Source organism: Staurois parvus, unplaced genomic scaffold, assembly GCF_062004578.1.
Source record: "Staurois parvus isolate SC_StPar_1 unplaced genomic scaffold, SC_StPar_1.0 ptg000750l, whole genome shotgun sequence".
Taxonomy (NCBI): Eukaryota; Metazoa; Chordata; class Amphibia; order Anura; family Ranidae; genus Staurois; species Staurois parvus.
In genome coordinates this window covers 2,581,605-2,606,975 of record NW_028318546.1, presented here as the reverse complement: position 1 = coordinate 2,606,975, position 25,371 = coordinate 2,581,605, and the positions used below count along the sequence as shown (strand labels likewise).

Below are 25,371 nucleotides of genomic sequence, written 5' to 3'. Positions count from 1 at the left end.
TTTACCCATAGGTTGTGGTAAAAACGCTTGTTAACCAAGAGGACCATGTGAGTGTATTATTTGTGGTGTATTACCCTTTCTTAATAAATATACTACACTATGGAAAGTTTTATGTCTTTCTATGAGTCTGAATAAGAGAGGAGGAGGAATAAGGAGTCTGCCAGAAGAGATACACCACTGAGGTGGAAACTGCTTTGGGGCCCAGTGTGGGTCAGAGAGGGGAGGTGAGCAGGCATTGCTGCCATTTGGAGGAGATTATTGGCACCTAGAAGTGGAGATCACGTGTGTTGTCTAAAAGCACAGAGTCACATGCATGGACAATTTTTTTCTTTTTCACTTATGATGTATATGAAATGTGTATGAATTAGGCACTATTATAGGTGGATAATTAATTTCTTATTCACTAATTTATTCACATTTAGTTATGTATTGATATTTGTTATATACACGGTATAATACGTTTTTTTACAGAGTATGTTCAATCACTAAAGTTTAATTATATTCGGTTGCACTATTTTTTTCTCCCACTAGAGGGAGGTATTAGTGTTTATTATATAGATTTGTCACATAGGAGTATCAGATTTATATTAATTCATTCATATAAATTTTTTTTAATGCACTTTATTTATTTATGAGATATAAGCGCTTCACTATTTTTTTCTTTTTAAATACACCGCTGAGTGGTCATATGTATAAAAACCACACAAAATGGCTGGTACCATTAAAAACAATTCACAAGAATGTAAGGCTTTTAACGGTTCAATGCCCATTCATTCAAAAGAAATATAAAATGATTCCCCACCTAAATTATATAATTATGTTTGTGCAATTAATGTTTTAGAGAAAATTGTAATGAGATAAAGTAATACATTTAGTTAAAATAACTCCTAAGTGTTTTTGAATTGAGCCTAATCTGTCCTGCAACATAGTCTTTCCACATCATGCTACAACAGCATACGTATTATAGCATCTGAGATAATATACTGTATCATGTCAATATAGTAATAAATGAAAAGTCATTAAAACATATCATGCTGTAGATCAAAATCACCTCAACCAACAAACAGGAAATTATAATACCCACTACAACAACACAATATATAATGCATACTGTGCAGCCCTTCTCATAATTATCCACCACCAGTTTCCATTAACCCCCAGGACACTGCTGGTCATTTTAAATGACCTTCTTACATTGGTGGTCATTGCAAATACTCCCATTTCATTGGTGGTCACTGTAAATGCCTTTACATTTGTGGAGAGTGTAAAAACAGCCCTTATTACTTTGGTGATCATTGTTAACTCCCCTGTTATATTGGTGATCAATGAAAATATCTCGGAAACATCATTGACCAGTGTAATTGACCCCCTTACCTTGGTGAAGATGCAAAGCTGAACATATGGGGAGGTGTAAGTTGCGGCAGAGATAGGAGCTCAGCAAGACAGAAAGTACCACACTGCTCACAGACCACAGTGTATATTTCTGTAGTTTAAGAAGGGTTAAATGAACAACATCTTATTATGATCGCTTGGTTAGCTATGGTAAAGTGCATACTCCAAAAGTTTTACTTTTTAATTTTTGTAGTAGGGTGAGGATACCTTTTCCAAAGACAGCTTGAAAAGATGAGATTTTCCCTCACTCGCTGTTGTGAGACATGAAGTTAAGGATAATGAAGTGATGGGAAAGTATGGCATTTTTTCTGGATTCCACTTTGAACAGCGAGATAAAATGCAGGATATACAGACTTCCTCATTAACATAGTCTGCAGCACAATGGAGTGCAAAGTGTAGCATTGAGGACAGCAATTGGTACTTCACTGACTGTATATGTGAATATCTGTTCCTGAGCAGTCATTTACCCAGTAATGAAAAGAAGGAGCTTGTACCTAAAACAAGCCAACAAAGACAGATCCCATATTTTTTATTCTTATAAGTTATTTAAAAAAATATTACATTTAAAATGTATTTAGAAGTTTTGTTGTTATACCCTAGGTGGATGAAATTGTCCAGAAGCTTCCACTGAGCTTATCTCCAGATGTGTTTATTGGACTGAGCGGTCAGTATGTTCAAGTGATAGCTGCCTTTGGCCTGCAAGTGAAATATGATGGACATCACAGAGTTGAAGTGATTCTTTCCAAAATATTTGAAGACAAAGTGTGTGGAATATGTGGCAACTACAATGGACAGTGGAATGATGATAACATCAATCCAGATGAAGAGAAAGAGACTGATTCATCAAGTTATGGCAACAGCTGGCAAGTCACCACTGGTACTAGGTATGGCCATGCTACAGGCAAATTGACCTTTCTTTAGAAGGGATTTTTTATCTACAAATATAAAAATGTAAATTAGATATAATAATAAGTCAATAGTGTCCTTTCACCGAGCAATGATGTAGTGCATTTCCAAATTATCATATAACATTCTTTACCTCATTTTAGACAGTTACCACTTGAGCTCCTGAAGGTTTTACCCCCTTCATGATCAGGCCATTTTTGCGATATAAATGAAAATTTGGAAAATTTTTGGCCAAAACACAGTATATTCTGCTACATGTCTTTGGTAAAAAAAAATCCCAATAAGTATATATTGATTGGTCTGTGTTATAAGTTATAGCGTCTACAAATGGTGGTATCTATCTATCTATCTATCTATCTATCTATCTATCTATCTCTAGTTGTGTTCAAAATAGTAGCAATGTGTTGAAAAAAGTGAATAAAGCTCAAAATCCTTCTAATAGCTTTTATTTCCATACACACAAATGCATTGGGAACACTACACATTCTATTCCAAATCAAAACATGAAGAAAAATATATCAAATTTGTGTTGTTCCTCTAAAAAAAATTGAAGAAAAGTGAATATTAAACTGTTCAAAAAAATAACAGTGTTTGTAGTTTTCTTTACAAACTCAAACATTCACTATATAAACTGAAAAATGTTTGAAGATTTTGCTTTCCTTTGAATCACTTAATTAATATTTAGTTGTATAAGCACTGTTTCTGAGAACTGCTGTACATCTGTGTTGCATGGAGTCAACCAACTTCTGGCACCTGTGAACAGGTATTCCAGCCCAGGATGATTGGACTACATTCCACAGTTCTTCTCTATTTCTTGGTTTTGCCTCAGAAACTGCATTTTTGATGTCACCCCACAAGTTTTCTATTGGATTAAGATCCGAGGATTGGGCTGTTGGTCTGGAACCAAGATGTTGCACGTTTACTGGTGTGTTTGGGGTCGTTGTCTTGTTGGAACACCCATTTCAAAGGCATTTCCTCTTCAGCATAAGGCAGCATGACATCTTCAAGTATTCTGATGTATTCAAACTGATCCATGATAACTGGTATGCGATAAATAGGCCCAACACCGTAGTATGAGAAACATCCCCATATCATGATGCTTGCGCAATCATGCTTCACTGTCTTCACAGTGTACTGTGGCTTGAATTCAGTGTTTGGGGGTCGTCTGACAAACTGTCTCCGGCCACTAGACCCAAAAAGAACATCTTACTTTCATCAGTCCACAAAATGTTGCGCCATTTCTCTTTAGGCCAGTCAATGTGCTCTTTGGTAAATTGTAACCTCTTTAGCACGTCTTTTTTTCAACAGTGGGACTTTGCGGGGGCTTCTTGCAGAAAGCTTGACTTCACATAGGGATCTTCTAATTGTAACAGTACTCACAGGTAACTTTAGACCTTCTTTGATCTTCTTGGAGCTGATTGTTGGCTGAGTCCTTGCCATTTTGGCTATTCTTCTATCCATTCGAATGGTAGTTTTTCTCTTTCTTCCACGTCTTTCAGGTTTTGGTTGCCATTTTAAAGCATTTGCGATCATTTTAGCTGAGCAGCCTATCATTTTCTGCACTTCTTTATATGTTTTCCACTCTCCAATCAACTTTTTAATCAAGGTACGCTGTTCTTCTGAACAATGTCTGGAAAGACACATTTTCCTCAGAATTGCAGAGAGAAATGCACTGTAACCAGCATGTACAACAGTTGCTGCCTTCCTTCCTTAAATAAGGGCAATAATTGCCACCTGTTTTTCAAAGAATGAATGACCTCACTAATAGAACGCCACACTGCTATTATTTTGAACATGCCCCTTTCAATTAGTGATTCAATTACACAGAATCAGCAGCATGCACGTCATGACTGTTGGGTCTGTTGGATTTCTATTACTCTACTACACCTGCTAGTAAATTATTTGCCATGTAGAAATATCATTTCTACCAAAAACAGTAATTGATCAGACAAGTGGGGGTTTATTTACTAAAGCTGGAGAGTCCAAAATCAGACTCCCTTCTGCATAGAAACCAATCAGCTTCCAGGTTTCATTGCCAAAGCTTCATTGAACAAGCTGAGGTTAGAAGCTGATTGGTTTCTATGCAGAAGGGAGTCTGATTTTGGACTCTCCAGCTTTAGTAAATAAACCCTGTGATGTCTGACTGGTATTATTTTGAACACAACTGTGTGTGTGTATATATATATATATATATATATATATATATATATATGCCTGACTGCATTGTGCCAAGTGTAAAGTTTCGTGGAGGGTTGATTATGGTGTGGGGTTGTTTTTCAGTGGTTGGGCTTGGCCCCATAGTTCCAGTGAAGGGAACTCTTAAGGCATCAGCATACCATATTGTGGACGATTTCATGCTCCCAACTTTGTGGGAACAGTTTGGGGATGGCCCCTACCTTTTCCAACATGACTGCACACCAGTGCACAAAGCAAGGTCCATAAAGACATTGATGAGCAAGTTTGTGGTGGAGGAATTTGACTAGCCTGCACAGAGTCCTGCCTTCAACCTGATAGAACACTCATCCGACATCAGTGCCTGTCCTCATAAAATGCACTTCTGGAAGAATGGTCAAACATTCCCATAGACCAGTGTTTCTCAACTCCAGTCCTCATGGACCCCCAACAGGTCATGTTTTCAGGATTTCCCTCAGATGAAACAGCTGTGGTAATTACTAAGGCAGCGAAACTGATCAAATCACCTGTGCAAAATAATGGAAATCCTAAAAACATGACCTGTTGGGGGTCCATGAGGACTGGAGTTGAGAAACACTGCCATAGACACACTCCTAAACCTTGTGGATAGCCTTCCCAGAAGAGTTGAAGCCATTATACATAAACAAAAACATCTGTGCTCGAATGACTCCCTCAATACTAAATAGCTGCTGTAATACACACAATTGTGTGTTAAACCAAATATCACTCACAATATACAGCACTTACATAATTATATAAAGTGCAAACAATTATTATACAAGTGAAACTTCTAATATATAAACATATGACTCCTTAAATGTATAAAGTGCTTCATATATGTCCTTCAGATCAATACATTTGTCCATAAAGTGCAACAGTTCCTTCACAAAAAAGTGCAGAGGTATATACCTTCTCCTCTGTGTAGATAAAGTGTTTCATGCAATTCCACCACTTCCAATCACTACTCTTTCTACTCCACTTCACCTCTGTGTGCCACCACCACCACTGAAAAGGCACCAGACATCCATGACCTTTTCACTTAGAGTTGGTCTACATGCGCTTGTTGGTATATGTAAGGTCCCCACTCCAGTATGTCACTCCACCATGCTCCTCACTTATAACTTTACCAAGAGTATCATATATTTCGGAGGGAAAAAGAGGCTCCATTAGTGTAATATACCCTTTATTAAAATCTTACATAACAAACATTAAAGCCATTGGTTATTCCGCTCACATTTAATAGGGCATTGCGTCCTTCACATGGGTTTAAACACTTAGTCTCATACCCAGCCCACCTTGCCTCTCATCTCTCGGGCTACCTCACAGTATAAGCGTGTCTCAACACTTAATGTTTCTTATGTGAGATTTTAATAAAGGGTATTTTACACTTTTAGAGTCTCTTGTATTTCAGTTTTATTCCACATGCTTTCATTATTGTACAGTACTGCATAATCTGTTTGAACTTTATCAATAAATGCTAGTGAAGGATAGTAATAATAGTACAAAATTTGACACAGAAGATAAAGAAGAATCTGCCCATATAGAAATTAGGTGATTTAAAACCCTCAGTTTTTAAGCACTTTCAGCTGCTGGTATAGTCACTAACAGAGTATGCAGCTTCTTCATCTTTAAATCCTTGCCGTTGTTCCAGTTTAAGCTAGTGCCATGACTGTTGATCCTGGTTTCCTGTTTTAGGTTCTTAAGAATAGGGAATTATGGAAAAGGCCCTATATTATACCACATCCCAATGCAAACATAGAATAAAGAGTAGAGAAATTGGATTTTTTAAGGTATGACCCCTAAGCAAGTGATTAGTTTACAGAGATAAGGAAAATCAATATCTTTTATTTGTGCATGAATATTAAAATTTCAGCTAAAAGACATCAAACATAAACACTAACTGTATTTTTGGTATGCGTAACCCAGAATTGATAAAATTTAACTGGTAACTTGATGAAAGATTATACTCAACATGTTCTGCACCTAAACTTCATTAGGGGTCAGGTGCTATAACAGAAAATGCAAAATATAACAGATTACATTATTAGTGTGACAGTGTAAATCAAAAGGTTCATTGCACATGTGTAGGAAAAGGGGGGCTCACAAAAATACTGTATAATGAGTCAATGAGTGAAAATAAAATAAAAACAGTAAACACACACTTGACCAAAAGTCTAGCTGCGATACAGGTGCCTCACATATAGCCCATGGCATCATTAAGAAGGAACCACCCAAATACAGGGCCCGACAATTAGGACAGGAATAGGACCATGGCATAATGATGCTTGAAATATAGTATATATTCTTTAGTATTGTTTATATAACTCAACCAGTCATTGGGGGATTGGGGGGGGGGGTGAATTTACAGAAACAATCACAGTCAAGGTGAAGTGTAAATGACAAACAGACAGCACCTACAGGTGAGGGGAACCACCCAAACACTGATCCCAGCAATCAGGACAGGAATAGGACCCTGGCATAATAATGCTGGAAACATAAAGAAAAATGTGTTCTTTAGTAGTGTTTATATAACTCAGAGAACTACGCGTATTTTAGTTCATGTACACCCAAAATTTAACATACTGTAGTTTGTAGGGGGGTGGGAGTAAACAGAGTTCAGAAGGTAAAGAGCTCCATAAGGTCCAAAACAGGAAAAAGTTACAGTAAATTCTAAAAAAAATAAAAATGAAAAACTTTGTATAATATAAATAAGGACCACAAGGGTCCATTTCCTTCCCCAATTGTATCCACCTCCTCTTACAATATAAAGAACAAAAGAAAAAAATTCCTCATCCAAGATGGCATCTGCTTTGCATGCCCAGTGTACCGGAGTGTGCTGGGGGAATGCAGACAAATGTGCCCCTACCCAACCCAAAGACACATCCAAAATCCCCCAGGAAGGGCACCCAGACCCCCTTCTCCATGTCCCATGCCCTGAACAGCAGGAAACAAAAACAAACACATCAAAAGCAAAAACAATGGCAAATGTAGGTCGATGAAAAAAACAAACCAACAACAGCCACAAAAACAAAAACAGTATGCTTCACATGAATGTTTTGCCTGAGCCTGCCCTGTACCTGTATCCAGTTTTGATCTTGCTTTGCCTGCCAGCCAGATGTATGCCTGGTGATTAATCCTGTGCCTACTTCTGCTCTGATCCTGCCTTGTACATGTAACTTGCTGAGCCTGCTAGTGATCTTGATCTTGCTTTTGCCCTGTATCCTGTGCCTTGCTGCCTTGTATCTGCTCCCCTTGTTCCTAATCCCAGTCCTGGTTCCTCCTTCCCATCTGTTTCCTGCATCTCCAGGTTACCCAGTAATGTACAGTAGATTGAATGACAGTGTTCTCTACAGATACAAAAAAGTGGTGCACAAAATGAATCAGCACAGTGTAGGTCTTTGATCCCTCTCTGGTGTTCATAACAAGTGGGTTAACTGGAGATTTGAAAAGATTTTTAAGATAGATGAAAGCAATTCAGGCTAGAAGTGTAGGTATGTGTTTCATTTGCATATACTGTAGTGCATGAAGGTTAAAGGGAGGGACCTAGCATAAAGCTATGATAAGTTTTGGGGCAGCCAGTAAGCTAGCTGCTGCCAAATCTGCTCCTGTAAAACTTCTAAGTGCCTTCTGTCAGCCAGCATAGCAAAAACACTTATTGACTAACACCAGGGACAGGTAAGCACAAACACTCAAATGAGATAAAACAGTAAATGGTTATGTTTGTGAATGTAACAGGTAGGGATGCTTTTTTGAGCTATAGGATCAGAAATTTTATAATACCACTGTATTTCTAAAAGTTACTAATATGCGAATTCCTGAAGATCTACCATCTTTTTGCTCGTCACTGAATATCCCATTGATCGACCTGCCTGATTGGCAGGGGTCTCTGAGAGGGCTTCCGACCCTGACCCCAGATTCAGCAGATGGTGCAATGGACTGGCAGGGCCACTCCCTTCGTAGAAGACGGACTGTCCCTTCGACTCCTCCAAGACCTCCCATTGGAGGCGCGGTGGCCGCTTCTAGCCCATCGGCCTCCCCCGCGCACAGAAAGCAACGGCACGAGCCTTAAACGGCTCCCCTTCCATCGGGCCACTTCTGTGTAATTTTTTTCAGCTGCCTGTGGTTCATTATATTTCTTCTGTTGTTCCCATGGCCTTCCCTAAGGAACTCCGAATGCCTCCTCTCTCACAACTTGTTTTGCGCTGGACTCCCTTCCCAGTTGACACGTCATTTGTTAGCTCTTTGGGGAATCTACGCCTCTGGACTCTGACCAGCACCCACTAAGGGAAAGACGCCCTGCGGGTGTCTCCACTGTACCCCTGCCTCATTGGTTCTAGAACCTGCTGCGAGTGATAATCGGTTGCTCCGGTGTGGATTTCTTGATCCTCGGCTCGCCCGCTACTGCTGAGATTTGGCTCCCCGGATCCCCCAGCTGAACTTCTGTCCCCTCCTCACCTGGAACCCGCCCAGTGAACTGTTCGCTCAAGTATCCGCCTTAGTGGTCAGCTTCCGGATTGTCCTCCCACCTTTTGCCGCATCCTCTTCGTACCCAAGGGTCCTCATCCTGCCTCAACGTCTGACGCTCTGTTATCTTTAAAGAAGCTCCCAGCTGAACTCAGCCTCTCCCTGGCGTTCTGTGATCGGCTATGCCCAGTTGATTTCTTCAGTGCTGGCGCAAGAGGGCTGAGTATTTTATGCACTGTATTTGGGTCTGTGGAGGTGGGCGGGTGGCGGGATGGGGGGTGGGTTTGTGGTTGGGTGTGGTGGGGGGAGTTTGTGGGGTGGTTCCTGGGGTTAATGCTTCTTCCCTGTGGTTGGATGACTGAGCATCCCCTTCCCTGCTTCCTATAGGGTTGTCCCGCCTGGCCTTGCCTTCTTCTCATTGGGTTATTCCTGTTTCCTGCTCTTGCTGTCAAGCGGCTTCTAGGGATAATAGCTTGGGCGGGGTCCCCTTGAGGTTCATTTCCCCTTTGCTCTAAGGATCTTAGTGGCCGTGCGGTTGTGGGGGAGGTGATGCTCGTCCCTTTTGTGATGATGGGGGCATTGATTATATTACTTATAAACATTTGCAGTATAGGGTCAGTGTTTTGTTTAGTATCGGCTTCACTGGTGTTGACCCTGGGATGTTTAGTCTGTATTTGCTAACCACTTGGGGTTCCATTGTGTTTCTCATTGTTAATGCCTGATTTTCGTTTGTTTTGCCTCTGCTAACCCGTTGATAACTTTGTTTTTTGTTAAGGAGATGCTTGCAATACTCGTCTTGGCCCTCCACTCTTCTACATTTGTCTTCCCTCGTTTCAGGCCTTGAGACCGTCTCCACATTCTCCAACCCTTCCCTTATATATGGGTTCTGGAGTTAACCAGACACTCGGGCTTGGACAGCGTGGAGACGGTTTTTTGACCTGATTTATGCCTCTCCGAATTTATTCCTGTGCCAGCCTGCGCTTTAGTGCCCCACACATGACTTACACTTTGCCACTTCATGGAGTTGGTATGCGACCCTTCCTACGCGCGTTTTTTCTAGAACCTCCTAAACCTTCTGTCACTACCAACCTCCTCCCGCCTCTTCACATATTTTCTCACCTGATTCCATATTTTGGCGTGACCACCGGCCGGCGGTGGCGTTTCTTCTCGTTTCGGCGTCCTCCTCGTTCCCCACACAGTGGGCTCTGTGAGCTCCTACTGATCGTCTATACGGCGCGTTTCACTATATAGTTTGTTTCCATTTCTTTCTTCTCTTTCTCTTTCCACCTCCTTCTTACTTTCTTTCCTAGTTATCTCCCCCCCCCCCTTTTTTTTTTTTTTTTTCTTCTCATAGGGAACAGCGGATCTCTTCCCCAAGCCGTTTATTTTTTCCACTTTTTCTTCTTATTCTCCCCCCCCCCCTTTTTTGGTTTTGTTTTGTTTTTTTTTGTTTTTTTTCCCTTCCCTTTCCCCTCATCCCTAGTGCATTTTACTGACGGGTTACCATGTCAGCCTCCACCTCAGTCTCAGGATCATTGTCCTTGAAATGCCTTTCACTCAATGCCAAGGGCCTGAACGTGCCCGGGAAGCGTTCCATGTTGCTCTCCTACGTGCGTAAACAAAAAGCGGATGTGGTCTTTCTCCAAGAGACGCACTTTCGCCAGGATTCTATACCCAAACTTTTCAATTTCCATTTCTCTACAGTTATCCATGCTGCTAACCCTCTAGCCAAATCAAAGGGTGTTGCCATCTTACTCGCTAGACATTGTCCTTTCTCGGTGTCGGACTCCCTTGTTGATCCAGAAGGCAGATACCTGTTTGTAAAGGGTTTTTGTGCTAAGCGACCTGTTACACTGGCCAATGTATATGCTCCTAACACCAAGCAGGTTTCTTTCATGCGCTCAATTACCACCGCCCTGGCTGGGTTCCAATCCGGAATGTTGATTTTAGGGGGCGACTTGAATGTCCCACTTAGCCCGCTGTTAGACTCCTCTTCAGGTAGCTCCTTTCTGCCGTTCAAGGCCCTTAAGCAAATACGCACACAACTACAACATCTACAATTGCATGACTCCTGGAGAACCCTTCACCCGTCGGTGAAAGACTACACATTTTACTCTGCTCCCCATAATAAATATTCCAGGATAGATTATTTCTTCCTGTCGCAATCGGATCTCCCACTCCTCCATGCTGCTTCGATAGAACCTATGGTTCTTTCAGACCATCACCCCATCACCATGATCTTGCGGTTCCCTGATGTGTTCATTCACTCGAAATTTTGGCGCCTGGATGCTTCCCTTCTTGCAGATCCCGCTATTTTACAGGAGATACGCTCCAATCTGACGGAATATTTTTCCCTAAATTCCTCTCCTGATATCTCCCCCCTTATGCTGTGGGAAGCCCACAAGTGTGTTATCCGTGGCTTCCTCATTGCAGCGGCGACAAAGCGCAAAAGAGATAGACAAGAACATTTGAAATTCCTCACGGGCAGGATACACTCCTTGGAGAGGGCGCATAAACGGTCTCTGGCCGCGTCGACCTTATCTGAACTAACGAGTCTACGCTCACAACTTCTTACTGAACTGGGTAGGGTGGTTAAGAAACGATTCATTCTTTCACAAAAGCTGTATTATGAATTTGCTAATAAAAGTGGGAAGTTTCTCGCCAGAGCTCTCCGTGAACAAAGATCCAGCATGACGGTGCACAGAATTAGGGGTTCTGATGGCACTATGGCCACATCTAACCCTGACATTGCCACCCACTTCGAACAATTTTACACTTCCTTATATAATCTCCCTCCGGAACATCCCCCTCTGCCCACTGACAATTCCAGGGCCTCCCTGATTTCCGAGTTTCTCCGCCGTCACGGCCCGGCGGCCCTCTCGGATGACTTGGCTGCATCGTTGGAAACAGACCTGACACTGAATGAGGTGCAGTGTGCTTTGCAACGGATGAAACCGGGTAAGAGTCCGGGCCCGGACGGCTTTTCGGCGGCCTATTACAAATCTTTACTTGACATCCTGGGTACCCCTTTCCTATCGGCATTCAACACTTTCTCTCAAGACCCTCCACCTAAAAATCGCCTTCTGGAAGCCCATATCACAGTTATTCCTAAAGGTGACAAAGATGCCACACAGGTTTCTAATTATAGACCCATCTCCCTGCTGAATGTGGACATTAAAATCTTTGCGAAAATCCTTGCCAATCGACTTCTTCCTCTGCTCCCCTCCTTGATCCATTTGGACCAAGTTGGATTTATCCCGGGTAGGGAGGCCAGGGATAATACCATTAAGGCCCTCAACCTCCAACATTGGCTCTGTAAATCTAACTTTCCCGGTTTCTTCCTTTCCCTGGATGCGGAGAAGGCCTTTGATAGGATCGCCTGGGACTATTTGCAGGAGTCTTTGGTGCAATTGGGTCTGGGTGAGAAGATGCTCAATTTTATAATGACCCTGTATTCAGGCCCTACTGCGCGTGTCCGGGTCAATGGCCATTTGTCAAACTCTTTTCCTTTGGGCAACGGTACGCGTCAGGGTTGCCCCCTTTCTCCACTCTTGTTCGTCCTTTCCTTGGAGCCCCTTCTACGGAAGTTGCGCTCTAACCCCGACATCAAAGGAATTGCGGTCTCGGATAAGGAATATAAGCTTGCGGCTTACGCGGACGATATTCTTCTTTTCCTTGCCGAACCGCATATTACTCTGCCAAATTTACTAAAGTACTTTGCATTTTTTCGTTATTTGTCGAACTTTAAGATTAACTTTTCCAAGTCTTTCGCTCTCAACATCACCTTGCCATCGGAAGTAGTTTCTGATTGTGAGTCGCGTTTCCCGTTTCATTGGGAAAGGGACTCACTTTCTTATTTAGGTGTGCAGCTTACCCGCAACCCTGATGATTTATATGCTAAGAACTTTTTACCCACTCTTCGTTCTCTCCAAGGGGATCTGAATAAATGGCACCGTCCTTGCTTTTCGTGGTTCGGAAGAGCTGCGATAATTAAAATGAACATCCTTCCTCGCCTTCTCTACCTCTTTCAAACTCTGCCCATCCACATACCGCTTGCCTTCTTCACATCCTGTAGGAGGCTCTGTTCTCTATTCCTATGGAACCATAAACGCCCGCGCATTGCTTATTCCCAACTGATTCTCCCTAAACTTAGTGGTGGTATTAGCCTTCCTGACCTTCACCGTTACTATTTGGTGTGCCAGCTCTGCCGTGTAGTGGATTGGCATGTCCACTCTGCTTCTAAAGACTGGGTGCAACTAGAACACGCCTTCTCGTCCGCACCCCTGATTTCGATCCCTTGGCTGCCGCTGAAGCATACGCCTCAGGTCCTTCTTAGTCACCCTTTGGTAGGCCCTACCCTGAAAGCCTTCCGCTATACCTGCAAATCAGCATCTATTTCTGCGTCTCCGAATTGTCTCACTTCCATCCGACTCAACCCTGACTTCCCCCCTGGAATGCACAAGAACTTTCTATCTGAACATTGGCCGCATGATCAAATTTTGGCCAAACACTTTCTCCACGAAGGCAAGATGAAATCACTCCACGAACTGCGTGACAGCTTGGGTACCCGCGATTTTCCTCTCTGGGTTTATTTGCAAATACGGCATTATCTGCTCTCGCATAAACCTTTCCGTGATTGGACCCGCCCTCTTACCCCTTTTGAGGATATTTGCTCGAAAGGAGAACCGCGTAAGCATTTGATTTCAGAAATTTACCCTCTCTTAATTGAGAATAGGGCCTATAACTCCCTGTGTTCCTGTCAGGCCTGGAATAGAGATTTGGATGATAATTTGGCGGATTCCGACTGGGCACGTGTATTCAAATATTCTCATAAATGCTCCCTTAATGTCTCGACGCAGGAAAACGTTTACAAATTGGTGTCGAGGTGGTATCGCACCCCTTCACGAATTTCTCATTTCAATCCTTCTTATCCCAATACCTGTTGGAGGTGTGGGGCTGCGGACGGATCATTTTTACACATCTGGTGGTCCTGTTCGAGCATTCAACCGTTTTGGAAAGAGGTCCATAGGATTGTAGTATCGGTGACGACCGTGCCTCTGGATCTGTCTCCGGCCCAGTTTCTCCTCCATCATTCCTCCCTCCCGGAGAGACAATATCATAGATCTTTCGCCCCCCCTCTGTTCGTGATTGGCTTGTCCGTGTGGGTAAAATGGCAGACATGGAGGAACTAATTGCGTCGGCCCTTGACACTCCCACTAAATTTTCCCACATTTGGGCCTGCTGGATCTACTTCACAACTACTCCTACGTACAGGTCTCTTATGGACCATCAGGTCTGACTTGGTCCGGCTTTCCTGCTGATGTTACTTCTTTACAGTAGTTTTTGTGATAGGCACTGAGACTCTTTTCGACAATGTATCCCTTCCCACGCGACTCTGGCGTTAGCTTAACTCCTATCCCCATGCATGAGTAACCCCAGATATTGCTGTCATTACTCACCCCATATGTTTCCCCCCCCCCCCACACTATTAATTTATTTTGCAAATTTTTTTTTTTTTTTTTTTTTTTTTTTCTTCACCTTCCACCCCCATCCCTCTCTTTCTGTTTCTATCACTTTTCTCTCTATTTTCCTTTCTCTCTTTTCTCCTTTGTCTTTTCTTCTCGCCTCTCGCTTTGCTATGCTACCTGGAACACTAGACATGCCATCCTATCACTCTCCCCACTTCCATCAACGGCTCCTACCGCAATATATGCCGATTTTGTAACTCTCCACCTTGCCATAAGTTTTTTGTCCAATTCCTACGTTCAGATGCCATGACCACTCTTCCTATCGCTACAGCCCTGCTTGGCGAAGCACGAGTGCAGGGGATATTATAAGATGCAATTACACCCCATACTATACTATATTGGCTCCGGTTTGTTGCAAGCATTACCTTATTGTAGTCGGGTTTTGTATTATTGCATTATCATTATCTGTATTCTCTTGTTTGAGTTACTGCTGTATCGCTGTAGGTTGTGCCTGCTGTTTCGCTTAGGCACCCTGTACATGTCTTTTGTACCATTATGTTCTTTCTTAATAAAGGCTTTCTTTTTGGAAAAAAAAAAAAAGTTACTAATAGCCTGCATTTTGTCATTATAGCTGTTTGCCAGCCATTAAAGTTGATCCTGTCTGCACAGAAGAAGAAACAAAAGTCATTCAAAGTGCAGACTCTTGTGGCAAGGTGCTTCCCTTTGATGGTGTGTTTCAGCATTGTCAGTACACTGTGAATCCTGTAGACTACTATTTTAACTGTTTCCATGACATGTGTGAGCTCCATCTAGACTCTGACATCCTGTGCAGTCATCTTCAGGCCTACACAGATGTCTGCCAAGCTGCAGGAGCTGTGGTGCTACCCTGGAGAAACTCGACCTTCTGCCGTAAGTATGCAAAGACTACAGTCTCAAAGGGAACTTAAAATGATTAATGTTTTGAACTTGTGTGGACACTCTGGGTCATCAGTGAATAGAACAGGAACTTGTGGGGCATATGGTATTCAACATAGACACTGCATGTAGGAATTGGTTTTACTTCACAGTCCCCACAGGTGGTGGCCCTCAGGCCTGCCCACTGTTGACAGCTGACAGGCAGACAGAAATCAATGAAAGTTGATTGATTAGCAAAATTGTAGTCTACAGCTATACCAAGGGCTCTTTGCATTTAGACAAAATCGTAGTAGCAACAGATATTGTTTGATGGTAAAAAACAAATAGAATACAGAGGACAAGCTGAGATTGAAACCATAAATAAAGCATGACTTGCAGAACATGAAAATAACACAAAGGATCAGGAAGAAGCATTATGATCAAATTACAATTTATACAATTTTTATTTGCTACTCAGTGATTTCAAAAGTGATTTCAAAAGCACATATGCAGTCCTAAACTGGATTCATGCCAACAGGTGACTGTATTCATGCCAACAGGTGACATAGACATGTATCCAAGAACAATGTGCCCAGTCTGAGGAGAAATTAATTTGCAATGTAGCTGGCTAAAGGGGCATGATATTGAAAGCAATTGGTTATTTTGCTTAACCTCATTTGGTTACCTAAATCCTCTTCTCCATATTAGGGAAAAATTATTGATCAGCCTGGGAACATTTAACTTTTTCTTAAAAGTTAATACTTTTCTTTAGGCCTGTAACCCTATCAAATACAGAAGCGATCTTGATTGACTTTGGAATCCCTAATTTGCTCAAATGCATAATCCAACTGACCAAGGTGGGATGAAGAGGAGAGGGTTTATGTGAACGCTAAGATAAAAAATCTTAACAAAGAATGCTATATACTCCACTCATTGCATGGCAGGTGATCTGTACACCAGAAATGTTTAGAGACTGACAGAGGAATTACACTTTTGTGTAGAAGGGAAATGAGACTTAGGGGATATTCCAAGTTTTGAGTTTACCTGCTCCTATGGATATACTTACCTTTCAATCTCCTTGTTCAATAGGTGAAGCTGTTAAATAGCTACAGTCAGGTCCATAAATATTGGGACATCGACACAATTCTAACATTTTTGGCTCTATACACCACCACAATGGATTTGAAATGAAACGAACAAGATGTGCTTTAACTGCAGACTGTCAGCTTTAATTTGAGGGTATTTACACCCAAATCAGGAGAACGGTGTAGGAATTACAACGGTTTGGATATGTGCCTCCCACTTGTTAAGGGACCAAAGGTAATGGGACAATTGGCTTCTCAGCTGTTCCTTGGCCAGGTGTGTGTTATTCCCTCATTATCCCAATTACAATGAGCAGATAAAAGGTCCAGAGTTCATTTCAAGTGTGCTATTTGCATTTGGAATCTGTTGCTGTCAACTCTCAAGATGAGATCCAAAGAGCTGTCACTATCAGTGAAGCAAGCCATCGTTAGGCTGAAAAAACAAAACAAATCCATCAGAGAGATAGCAAAAACATTAGGCGTGGCCAAAACAACCGTTTGGAACATTCTTAAAAAGAAGGAACGCACCGGTGAGCTCAGCAACACCAAAAGACCCGAAAGACCACGGAAAACAACTGTGGTGGAAGACCGAAGAATTCTTTCCCTGGTGAAGAAAACTCCCTTCACAACAGTTGGCCAGATCAAGAACACTCTCCAGGAGGTAGGTGTATGTGTGTCAAAGTCAACAATCAAGAGAAGACTTCACCAGAGTGAATACAGAGGGTTCACCACAAGATGGAAACCATTGGTGAGCCTCAAAAACAGGAAGGCCAGATTAGAGTTTGCCAAACGACATGTAAAAAAGCCTTCACAGTTCTGGAACAACATCCTATGGACAGATGAGACCGAGATCAACTTGTACCAGAGTGATGGGAAGAGAAGAATATGGAGAAGGAAAGGAACTTCTCATGATCCTAAGCATACCACCTCATCAGTGAAGCATGGTGGTGGTAGTGTCATGGCGTGGGCATGTATGGCTGCCAATGGAACTGGTTCTCTTGTATTTATTGATGATGTGACTGCTGACAAAAGCAGCAGGATGAATTCTGAAGTGTTTCGTCAATATTATCTGCTCATATTCAGCCAAATGCTTCACAACTCATTGGACGCCGCTTCACAGTGCAGATGGACAATGACCCAAAGCAGACTGCAAAAGCAACTAAAGAGTTTTTGAAGGGAAAGAAGTGGAATGTTATGCAATGGCCAAGTCAATCACCTGACCTGAATCCGATTGAGCATGCATTTCACTTGCTGAAGACAAAACTGAAGGGAAAATGCCTCAAGAACAAGCAGGAACTGAAGACAGTTGCAGTAGAGGCCTGGCAGAGCATCACCAGGGATGAAACCCAGCGTCTGGTGATGTCTATGCGTTCCAGACTTCAGGCTGTAATTGACTGCAAAGGATTTGCAACCAGGTATTAAAAAGTGAAAGTTTGATTTATGATTATTATTCTGTCCCATTACTTTTGGTCCCTCAACAAGTGGGAGGCACATATGCAAACTGTTGTCATTCCTACACCGTTCACCTGATTTGGATGTAAATACCCTCAAATTAAAGCTGACAGTCTGCAGTTAAAGCACATCTTGTTCGTTTCATTTCAAATCCATTGTGGTGGTGTATAGAGCCAAAAATGTTAGAATTGTGTCGATGTCCCAATACTTATGGACCTGACTGTACCTTCTAACAAATTCAGGCTTCTTTTAGCTGCAGGCCTATGGTTACTGTGAAAGCAATCTGTGTACGTCCACTTTTAATTGTGCTTTTGTAGCTCACCACTGTAGATGTGTTTGGGTTCTGGTATCCTGGAGTTGCTATAATATTGTAGTGGAGTTGGAAAATACCAAGGGAACATTTGTTAGTTCTGCCTCACATGCTATAATGGAGCAGTAAGACAGGTTTGTGACAGATTTACTATGAGATTACAGCATGATTCATACATTCTTCCATTTGCAGCTCTAAAGTTGCACTTCCACAGAATGAAACCTGGCCCTGACCACTTCGTAACTAAGCATCTTATAGATTAAAATCAGTGATAAATCCATTTCATAACTTTGAAAATCTGTTGCAGTTTGTCACCCAGGATTTCAGGTGAAGGGGTCACAAATACACAGTAAACTGTTGCAAAGATCTTACTAATCTAGATCCTGAATTGCATTGTGTAGCTGATAGATATTGGTGGCAGTTAGACATGTATGGTTCGTTTCATTCTGAATTCAAATTCAGACTAATTTTTCGCTATTTGGTCATTCAGATGTCTTTGAATTTCCAAAGTACATTAGTAATAAATCCAAAATACTGAAATTAAATTTGGATGAAATTTGAATCAAATTCAAAATTGAATTCGAATTGAATTCAAATGCCAAAAGAATAGAACATAAAATAACACCATATAATAGATTTGAATAGAAAATAATAGAATAGACAATAAAAGAATAGAGCATAATAGAATAGAATACAATATAAAAGAATAGAATAGAAAAAGAATAAAACAGAAAAAACAATAAAATAGAATCAAATAGAATATAACTGTCTTCCAAAATTCAGATTTTGAACTGAGTAAATTCGAATTTGAATAGAATAGATTAGAATAGAAAAGAAAATAAGAGAACATACAAGAATAGAATAGATTAGAATAGAAAAGAATAGAGTATACAGGAAAATAATAGAGTAGACAAGAATAGAATAGAATAAAAAGAATAGAAAAGAATAGAATATAAATGAATAGAACAGAAAAAACAATAGAATAAAACAGAAAATAACTGCCTTCTGAAATACAAATTTCTAATAGAATAAATTTGAATTCTAATTTAATAGAAAAGAATAGAACAGAAAAAATATAACAGAATAGAGATGAATAGAATAGAGATGAATAGAATAGAATAGAAAAAAACAATAGAATAGAATAAAAAGAGAATATAACTGTCTTCCGAAATTCAAATTTTGAATATAATGAATTAAAATAGAAAATAATAGAATAAAAAATAGAATAGAATAGAAAAAAATAGAATATAATACAATTGAAAGAATATAACTGTCTTCTGAAATTCGAATCTGAACTGAATAGAAAAAACAATAGTATTTAACCATCTTTCGAAATTTGAATTTTGAGTAGAATATGTTTGAATTAGAATAAATTAGAAAAGAATAGAATATATAAGAATAAAAAAATAAGAGAATAGAATAGAAAATAAGAGATTAGAAAAAACAGTAGAGTAGAATAAAATACAATATAACTGTCTTCGAAATTAGAATTTTGAATAGAATAAATTTGAATAATATAGAAAAAACAATAGAATATAACTGTCTATTGAAATTCAAATTTCGAATACATTTGATTCTGAATAGAATAGAAAAAACAATATAATATAACCGTTTTTTGAAATTCGAATTTTGAATACATTTGATTTTGAATAGAAGAGAAAAAACAAGATAATACAATCGTCTTTTGAAATTCAAATTTCGAATAGAATAAATTTGAATTTAATATTTAGAAAAGAATAGAACAGAGAAGAATAGAATTGAAAAGAAAAGAAAATAAGAGAATAGAATAGAAAATAAAAGAACATAAAAAACAGTAGAATAGAATAACAGAGAAAGAATATAACTGTCTTACGAAATTCGAATTTTGAATAAAATAAATTTGAATTTGAATAGATTAGAAAATAATAGAATAGAAAAGAACAGAATAGAAAATAAGAGATTAGAATAGAAAAAAAACAATAGAATAGAATAAAATAGAATATAACTATCTTCCAAAATTAGAATTTCAAATAGAATGAATTGGAATTAGAATGCCAATTCAAATTTGAACGAATTGAATTTGAATTGAATTTAATTCAAATTGATTAAAATTCGAATAGAATCGAAATTAGAAAATGAAACATATTTCAAAAATGAATTAAAGAATTTTAACTAAACAAAATTATGTAAATAATGAATCAAAACAAAATTAAACACTTTTTTTGTTCTGCACATACCTAGTGGCAATTTAAGATTACATTATTGGATTGCAAATTGTTACTGAAATTGATGACAAAATGTTCCTCTACTGCTGTTATTAATGTAACATATTTTTACATATGGTTTTTAGCTTTCATATCTGTCCCTGTAGTACTGATCACATATGTATTACTCTGCTGACAGTTTAGTATTGGTTTTACAAATAGTTTATGTTTTACAGCACTGAATTGCCCTTTAAATAGTCATTATGAGCAATGTGGAACAGCTTGCCCAGCTACATGTGTCAATCCAGGATCACCATCCAACTGCAATCTTCCCTGCACAGAAGGCTGTGTATGTGACTCGGGATATGTTCTCTATGACAAGAAGTGTGTACCAAGTAGTCAGTGTGGATGTTGGGAAGACAGTAAACATTACCCTGTAGGCTCGGAGTTCTGGACTGATGATACCTGTTCCACTAAATGCAGATGTCCCTCTGCTGGTGGTAGTTTAGTGTGCAATTCTGCTTCATGTGCACCTGGCAAATACTGTGGTGTAACAAATGGGGTTCTTGACTGCTTTGATCTCACATTTGGTAACTGTGTAACTTGGGGGGATCCTCATTACCACACCTTTGATAAAGAAGTTCATCACTTCATGGGAATATGCACATATACTCTCTCCAAGCTTTGTACCAATGCCACGTCTCTGCCATATTTTAATATTGAGGCAAAGAATGAACATCGTTATGGGAATCCAACTGTATCATATATTCAGAAAGTTATGGTGGATGTCTATGATCACAAAATAACCATTGTTAAAAATGAGCCTAGTCGAGTTTTGGTAAGTTTCTTTGAACATTTATGAAATCTCTTTCATGATGTTAAAATGGCATTTTCACGGTTAAATCTAACATGCAGGTGTGTCATTGGTTATCAGGTGGATGGTATCTGGACAAATCTTCCAGTTATTTTGGCCAATGAGTCTCTGACAGTGAAGCAAAGTGGTCGATATGTTATTCTGGAGACTGAATTCCATCTCATAGTCTCTTATGACACTGACCATACAGTGGATGTGAAGATCGCAACTACATATTTTAATCAAACCTGCGGAATGTGTGGCAACTTTAATGGCATCCAACATGATGACTTTATGATGCCCAATAAACAGCTGGCTCAGAACTCAAATCAGCTGGGAGACAGCTGGATGGTGGAATATGAGGATCCATTATGTAATACAATTGTTCCTACACCTCCACCACCATGTCCACCAGAGACAGAGGAACTCTATTCAAACAATCAGTTCTGTGGTTTGTTAACCAGCAAAGATGGTCCTTTCAAGGCTTGTCACCCAGTAATCAGCCCACAGCACTTCTTTGACAGTTGTATATTTGATCTATGTGCACTTGGTGCTGGCAGTTTATGTAAAGCATTGGAAGCTTATGCTGATACCTGTCAAAGAGCAGGAGTCACCCTTGCTTGGAGAAACTCCACATTCTGTCGTAAGTAATGTTATTGTTGTAAGTACTTTATTGGGTAAAGAATTCTTTGTTTCTTGTATAAACATACAGATGTAATCTCATATGTTAATCCTATAGGAGAGCAGCATGGATGTTTAATGCTAAGCATTTATAATGTATACTTTGGCAGTTCATGTACATCATCAACCATTTTATATTTTCATTTATTGAAGGTCAGTATTTACATAAAGTGTTTGTCCATCAACATTTTTTTCATGGTTTTGGATAGAGTATAGGGTTAGAAACATCTGTGAGATTTTTACTGCTATCATTAGAGAGTTTTAGCTTCACTGACAATAGTTTACAAGACAGAAAGTGGGTGAACTCTCCAAAATGAACAAAAAATACATTAAATTGATTTTTTTTAGTAAGGTGAGGGAAAGCTGGCAGGTCTCCAGATTTTTTTTTCTGATTTTGTCCCTGCTGCCAATGTTTCACACTAACTGGTGAAATTGTTGTCAGCAGGACAGAAAGTGATAGTACATTTCCTCACTTTATCCAAAACTATAAAAAAAATATTTTGGTTAGATATACACTATTGAAAACAGGTTCAATGGTAGTAGGCAAAGCAAAATAAAATATTGTTTGTAAAGAAAAATAATTTATAGGTTTATGTGTTATTTCAAATGCTTTTAGCAAATATGATATAGATGTGGTGCTTTTCATTCTGAATGCCATGCCAGTGCACCTTACCAAATTATTTGCCAATTTTTATTGCTTGCATTTACATCTGGCCTTCTATGGCTATAGTCATGCCCTTTGATTAGATATACTGTTTCCTTTACCATGTTTATTAACTGTTATCTGTGCTTGTTGTTTAGCCATCCCATGTCCTGCCAACAGTCACTACAATCCTTGTACCAGTGCTTGTCCAGCCACATGCTTGGACCAGAGTGCTCCGAGTGACTGCAATAAGCCTTGTACTGATGCTTGTGAATGTGATAATGGCTTTGTGCTCAGTGGACACGTTTGTGTTCCTGTCAGTGAATGTGGATGTTTTTACAATGGTAAATACTATCAGGTGAGTTTTGCCATGTTTAATTATCCTTTGAATAATGTTATTGGGTTTTTAGAAATAGTATATTGGAAAACAGTAAATTAGAAGAATACATTAAAACAGAAACAATAAGCATGGAAACCCTGCAAGTAGAAAATAGCATCCTCTTACCTCTAAAAGGTGCAGCTGCAGGCATCATCCTGGTATAACCACTGAAAGTCCAGTGATGGACCAGTACGTTGCGGGTCCTTGTTGGGTATATATGCTATGTTATTTTTATGCAGCCTGTGGGCTGAAAGAAAAAAAGAGAAGAAATCTTTGCAGGAAAAAGTGTGTGGTATGTCCACCATTAGAATATACAGCCCTGCATCCACCCACTTATAATGGTGGGCACGTATTAAATGTTCTTTTTTTGTCATTCAGCATAATCGATGTGGATGAAGAAATCTCTGCCAAAAATGTTTTCAAAAATATATGCCGAAGCATAAGGGCCATGCACCCACTGTCCACCCTAGACCCAATGCTTAGGCATATATGCTCTTTTTTTAACAGCGGATGAAAAATCTCATCCAACAGCGCTGCAAGCACTGACGTATATTCTGAGAGCAATACCATATTGCTGTAAGAATAAACAGATCGGTGCTGCAGTTCAATGGCATTTCTGCAAATAAAACAGCAACAGTTAACAATAAAACAGTAACTCAATAAACCAACTTTTTAATTGAAATATGTGCCAAAAAATATTATAAAATATATATGCCAAAGCATAAGGGTCATACACCCACTGGCCACCCCAGGCCCTCATTCTTGGGCATATATCTGCTTTTTTTTCTGCAGATGAAAAATCTCATCCAACAACGCTGCACACACATACGCATATTAAGAGAGCAAGGCCCCCCTGTTGCTGTCAGAATAAACAGATCCGTGCTGCAGCTGAATGGCATTCCTGCAAAGAAAACAGAAATGGTTAACAATAAAATAGTAACAGTAAAACCACAACAGTAAAATAGTAACTCAACAACAATAAAACTATTTTTGTTTTTTTTATTTTTTTTACTTTTTATTTATTCTTTTTTTTTTTACTTTTTTTAATTTCCAGATGCTAGGGTCTCTCAACATTTCAGTCAGTTTCCTGACTACCTAACATCTTTCAAGACCCTGTGTAAATGTGTACCCTAGACTGTGCCATGCTGTACCCTATACTAATAGTCCACTAGTGTATGGTAGCGATGGAAGCATTCTTTTAGGCAGAGACCAGATTAGCCAGGACAGAAGGGACAAAAAAAGCAGGTGTCATGCCTAATTCCGTGTCAGCTAAAGACACAACATCTTTTTTGGGGTTACTTTTGGGTTGGAGTACCAGGAATGGCATTGGGAAAATGCCTCTCATGCAGCCAGCTAACTGCATCTGGGTTGGGGGCTTGGGCCACAGCACCTTCTGGATACAAAAGGTCCGTGATGATCTCTTCCTGGAATTTTAGGAAGGATCCACTACGTCCAGTTGCTTTGTAAAGCACAAAAGCGTTTTATAGAGCCAATTTAAATAAATAAACAGACACTTTTTTGTATCAGAATCTGGCTTTTTCAGGAAACTAAGTATGGCTTCATCATCTAGTCATTGAAGTCCACCCCTCTCATGTTAAGGTTATAGTCATGGACACAGAGGGGCTTTTCAATAACACCAGCTGCTGTGTAAATTTGGATGGTCATGTCTGCGTGAATGGAAGACAGAACAAAAACATCCCATTTGTCCTTCCACTTCACTGTGAGCAATTCATAATTTTTTCAAGCAGGCTTTTTCCCCCTTTCTAAGATGGGTATTTACAAGCCATTGTGGGAAGCCCCGGCGATTAGGTCGCACGGTGCCACAAGCACCAATTCCAAGATTGTATAAATGTCTAAATAGTGGCACGCTGGAATAAAAATTGTCTGCGTATTAGTTGTACCCCATATGGAAAAACGATGGCACCAAGTCCCAAACTTTCTTGCCACTGCTCCCCATGTAGTTTGGGCATCCGGGGGGCTCCACGTGACTATCTTTTCCCTCGTAAATCTGAAAATTACATGTATAGCCTGTAGCCCTCTCACAGGTCTTATACATCTTGACCCCATATCTGGCACGCTTGCAGGGGAGAAATTGTTTGAATGCAAGGCGGCCAGAAAAACAAATGAGGGACTCATCAATACAGATGTTTTGCTGGGGAGTATAGACATCTGCAAATTTGTGGTTACGGTGATTTATGAGGGGCCAAATTTTGTGGAGCCGGTCAAACTCAGGGTCACCCCGAGGATGACAGTGTATTGTTGTTGAAATGCATAAATCGCATTATATTCTCATATCTGTGCCTGGCCATGGCAGCAGAGAACACGGGCATATGAAGAATCTGGTCTGTGGACCAATACAACCGCAATTATTTTTTTTAGTAATGGCCATGTTGATGGTTGGACCCATTAAAACTTTGAATTCGGATACCACAATAGGTTCCCATTCAAACGGTCAGGCAAGGTTTGGATTT

At 40.0% G+C, this 25,371-nt stretch overlaps 1 protein-coding gene across 1 annotated transcript in view; it reads left to right on the top strand.

Annotated features, from left to right (window-relative positions):
- The window catches only part of LOC149445026 (IgGFc-binding protein-like), a 136,621-nt gene that overhangs the window by 100,005 nt on the left and 11,245 nt on the right, over nucleotides 1-25,371 (top strand). The window contains exons 11-15 of the mRNA XM_089654295.1: nucleotides 1,993-2,276; nucleotides 15,055-15,332; nucleotides 20,581-21,182; nucleotides 21,279-21,840; nucleotides 22,680-22,879. Of these exons, the coding sequence (XP_089510421.1) occupies nucleotides 1,993-2,276; nucleotides 15,055-15,332; nucleotides 20,581-21,182; nucleotides 21,279-21,840; nucleotides 22,680-22,879 (1,926 nt within the window). The remainder of the gene's footprint in view (nucleotides 1-1,992; nucleotides 2,277-15,054; nucleotides 15,333-20,580; nucleotides 21,183-21,278; nucleotides 21,841-22,679; nucleotides 22,880-25,371) is intronic.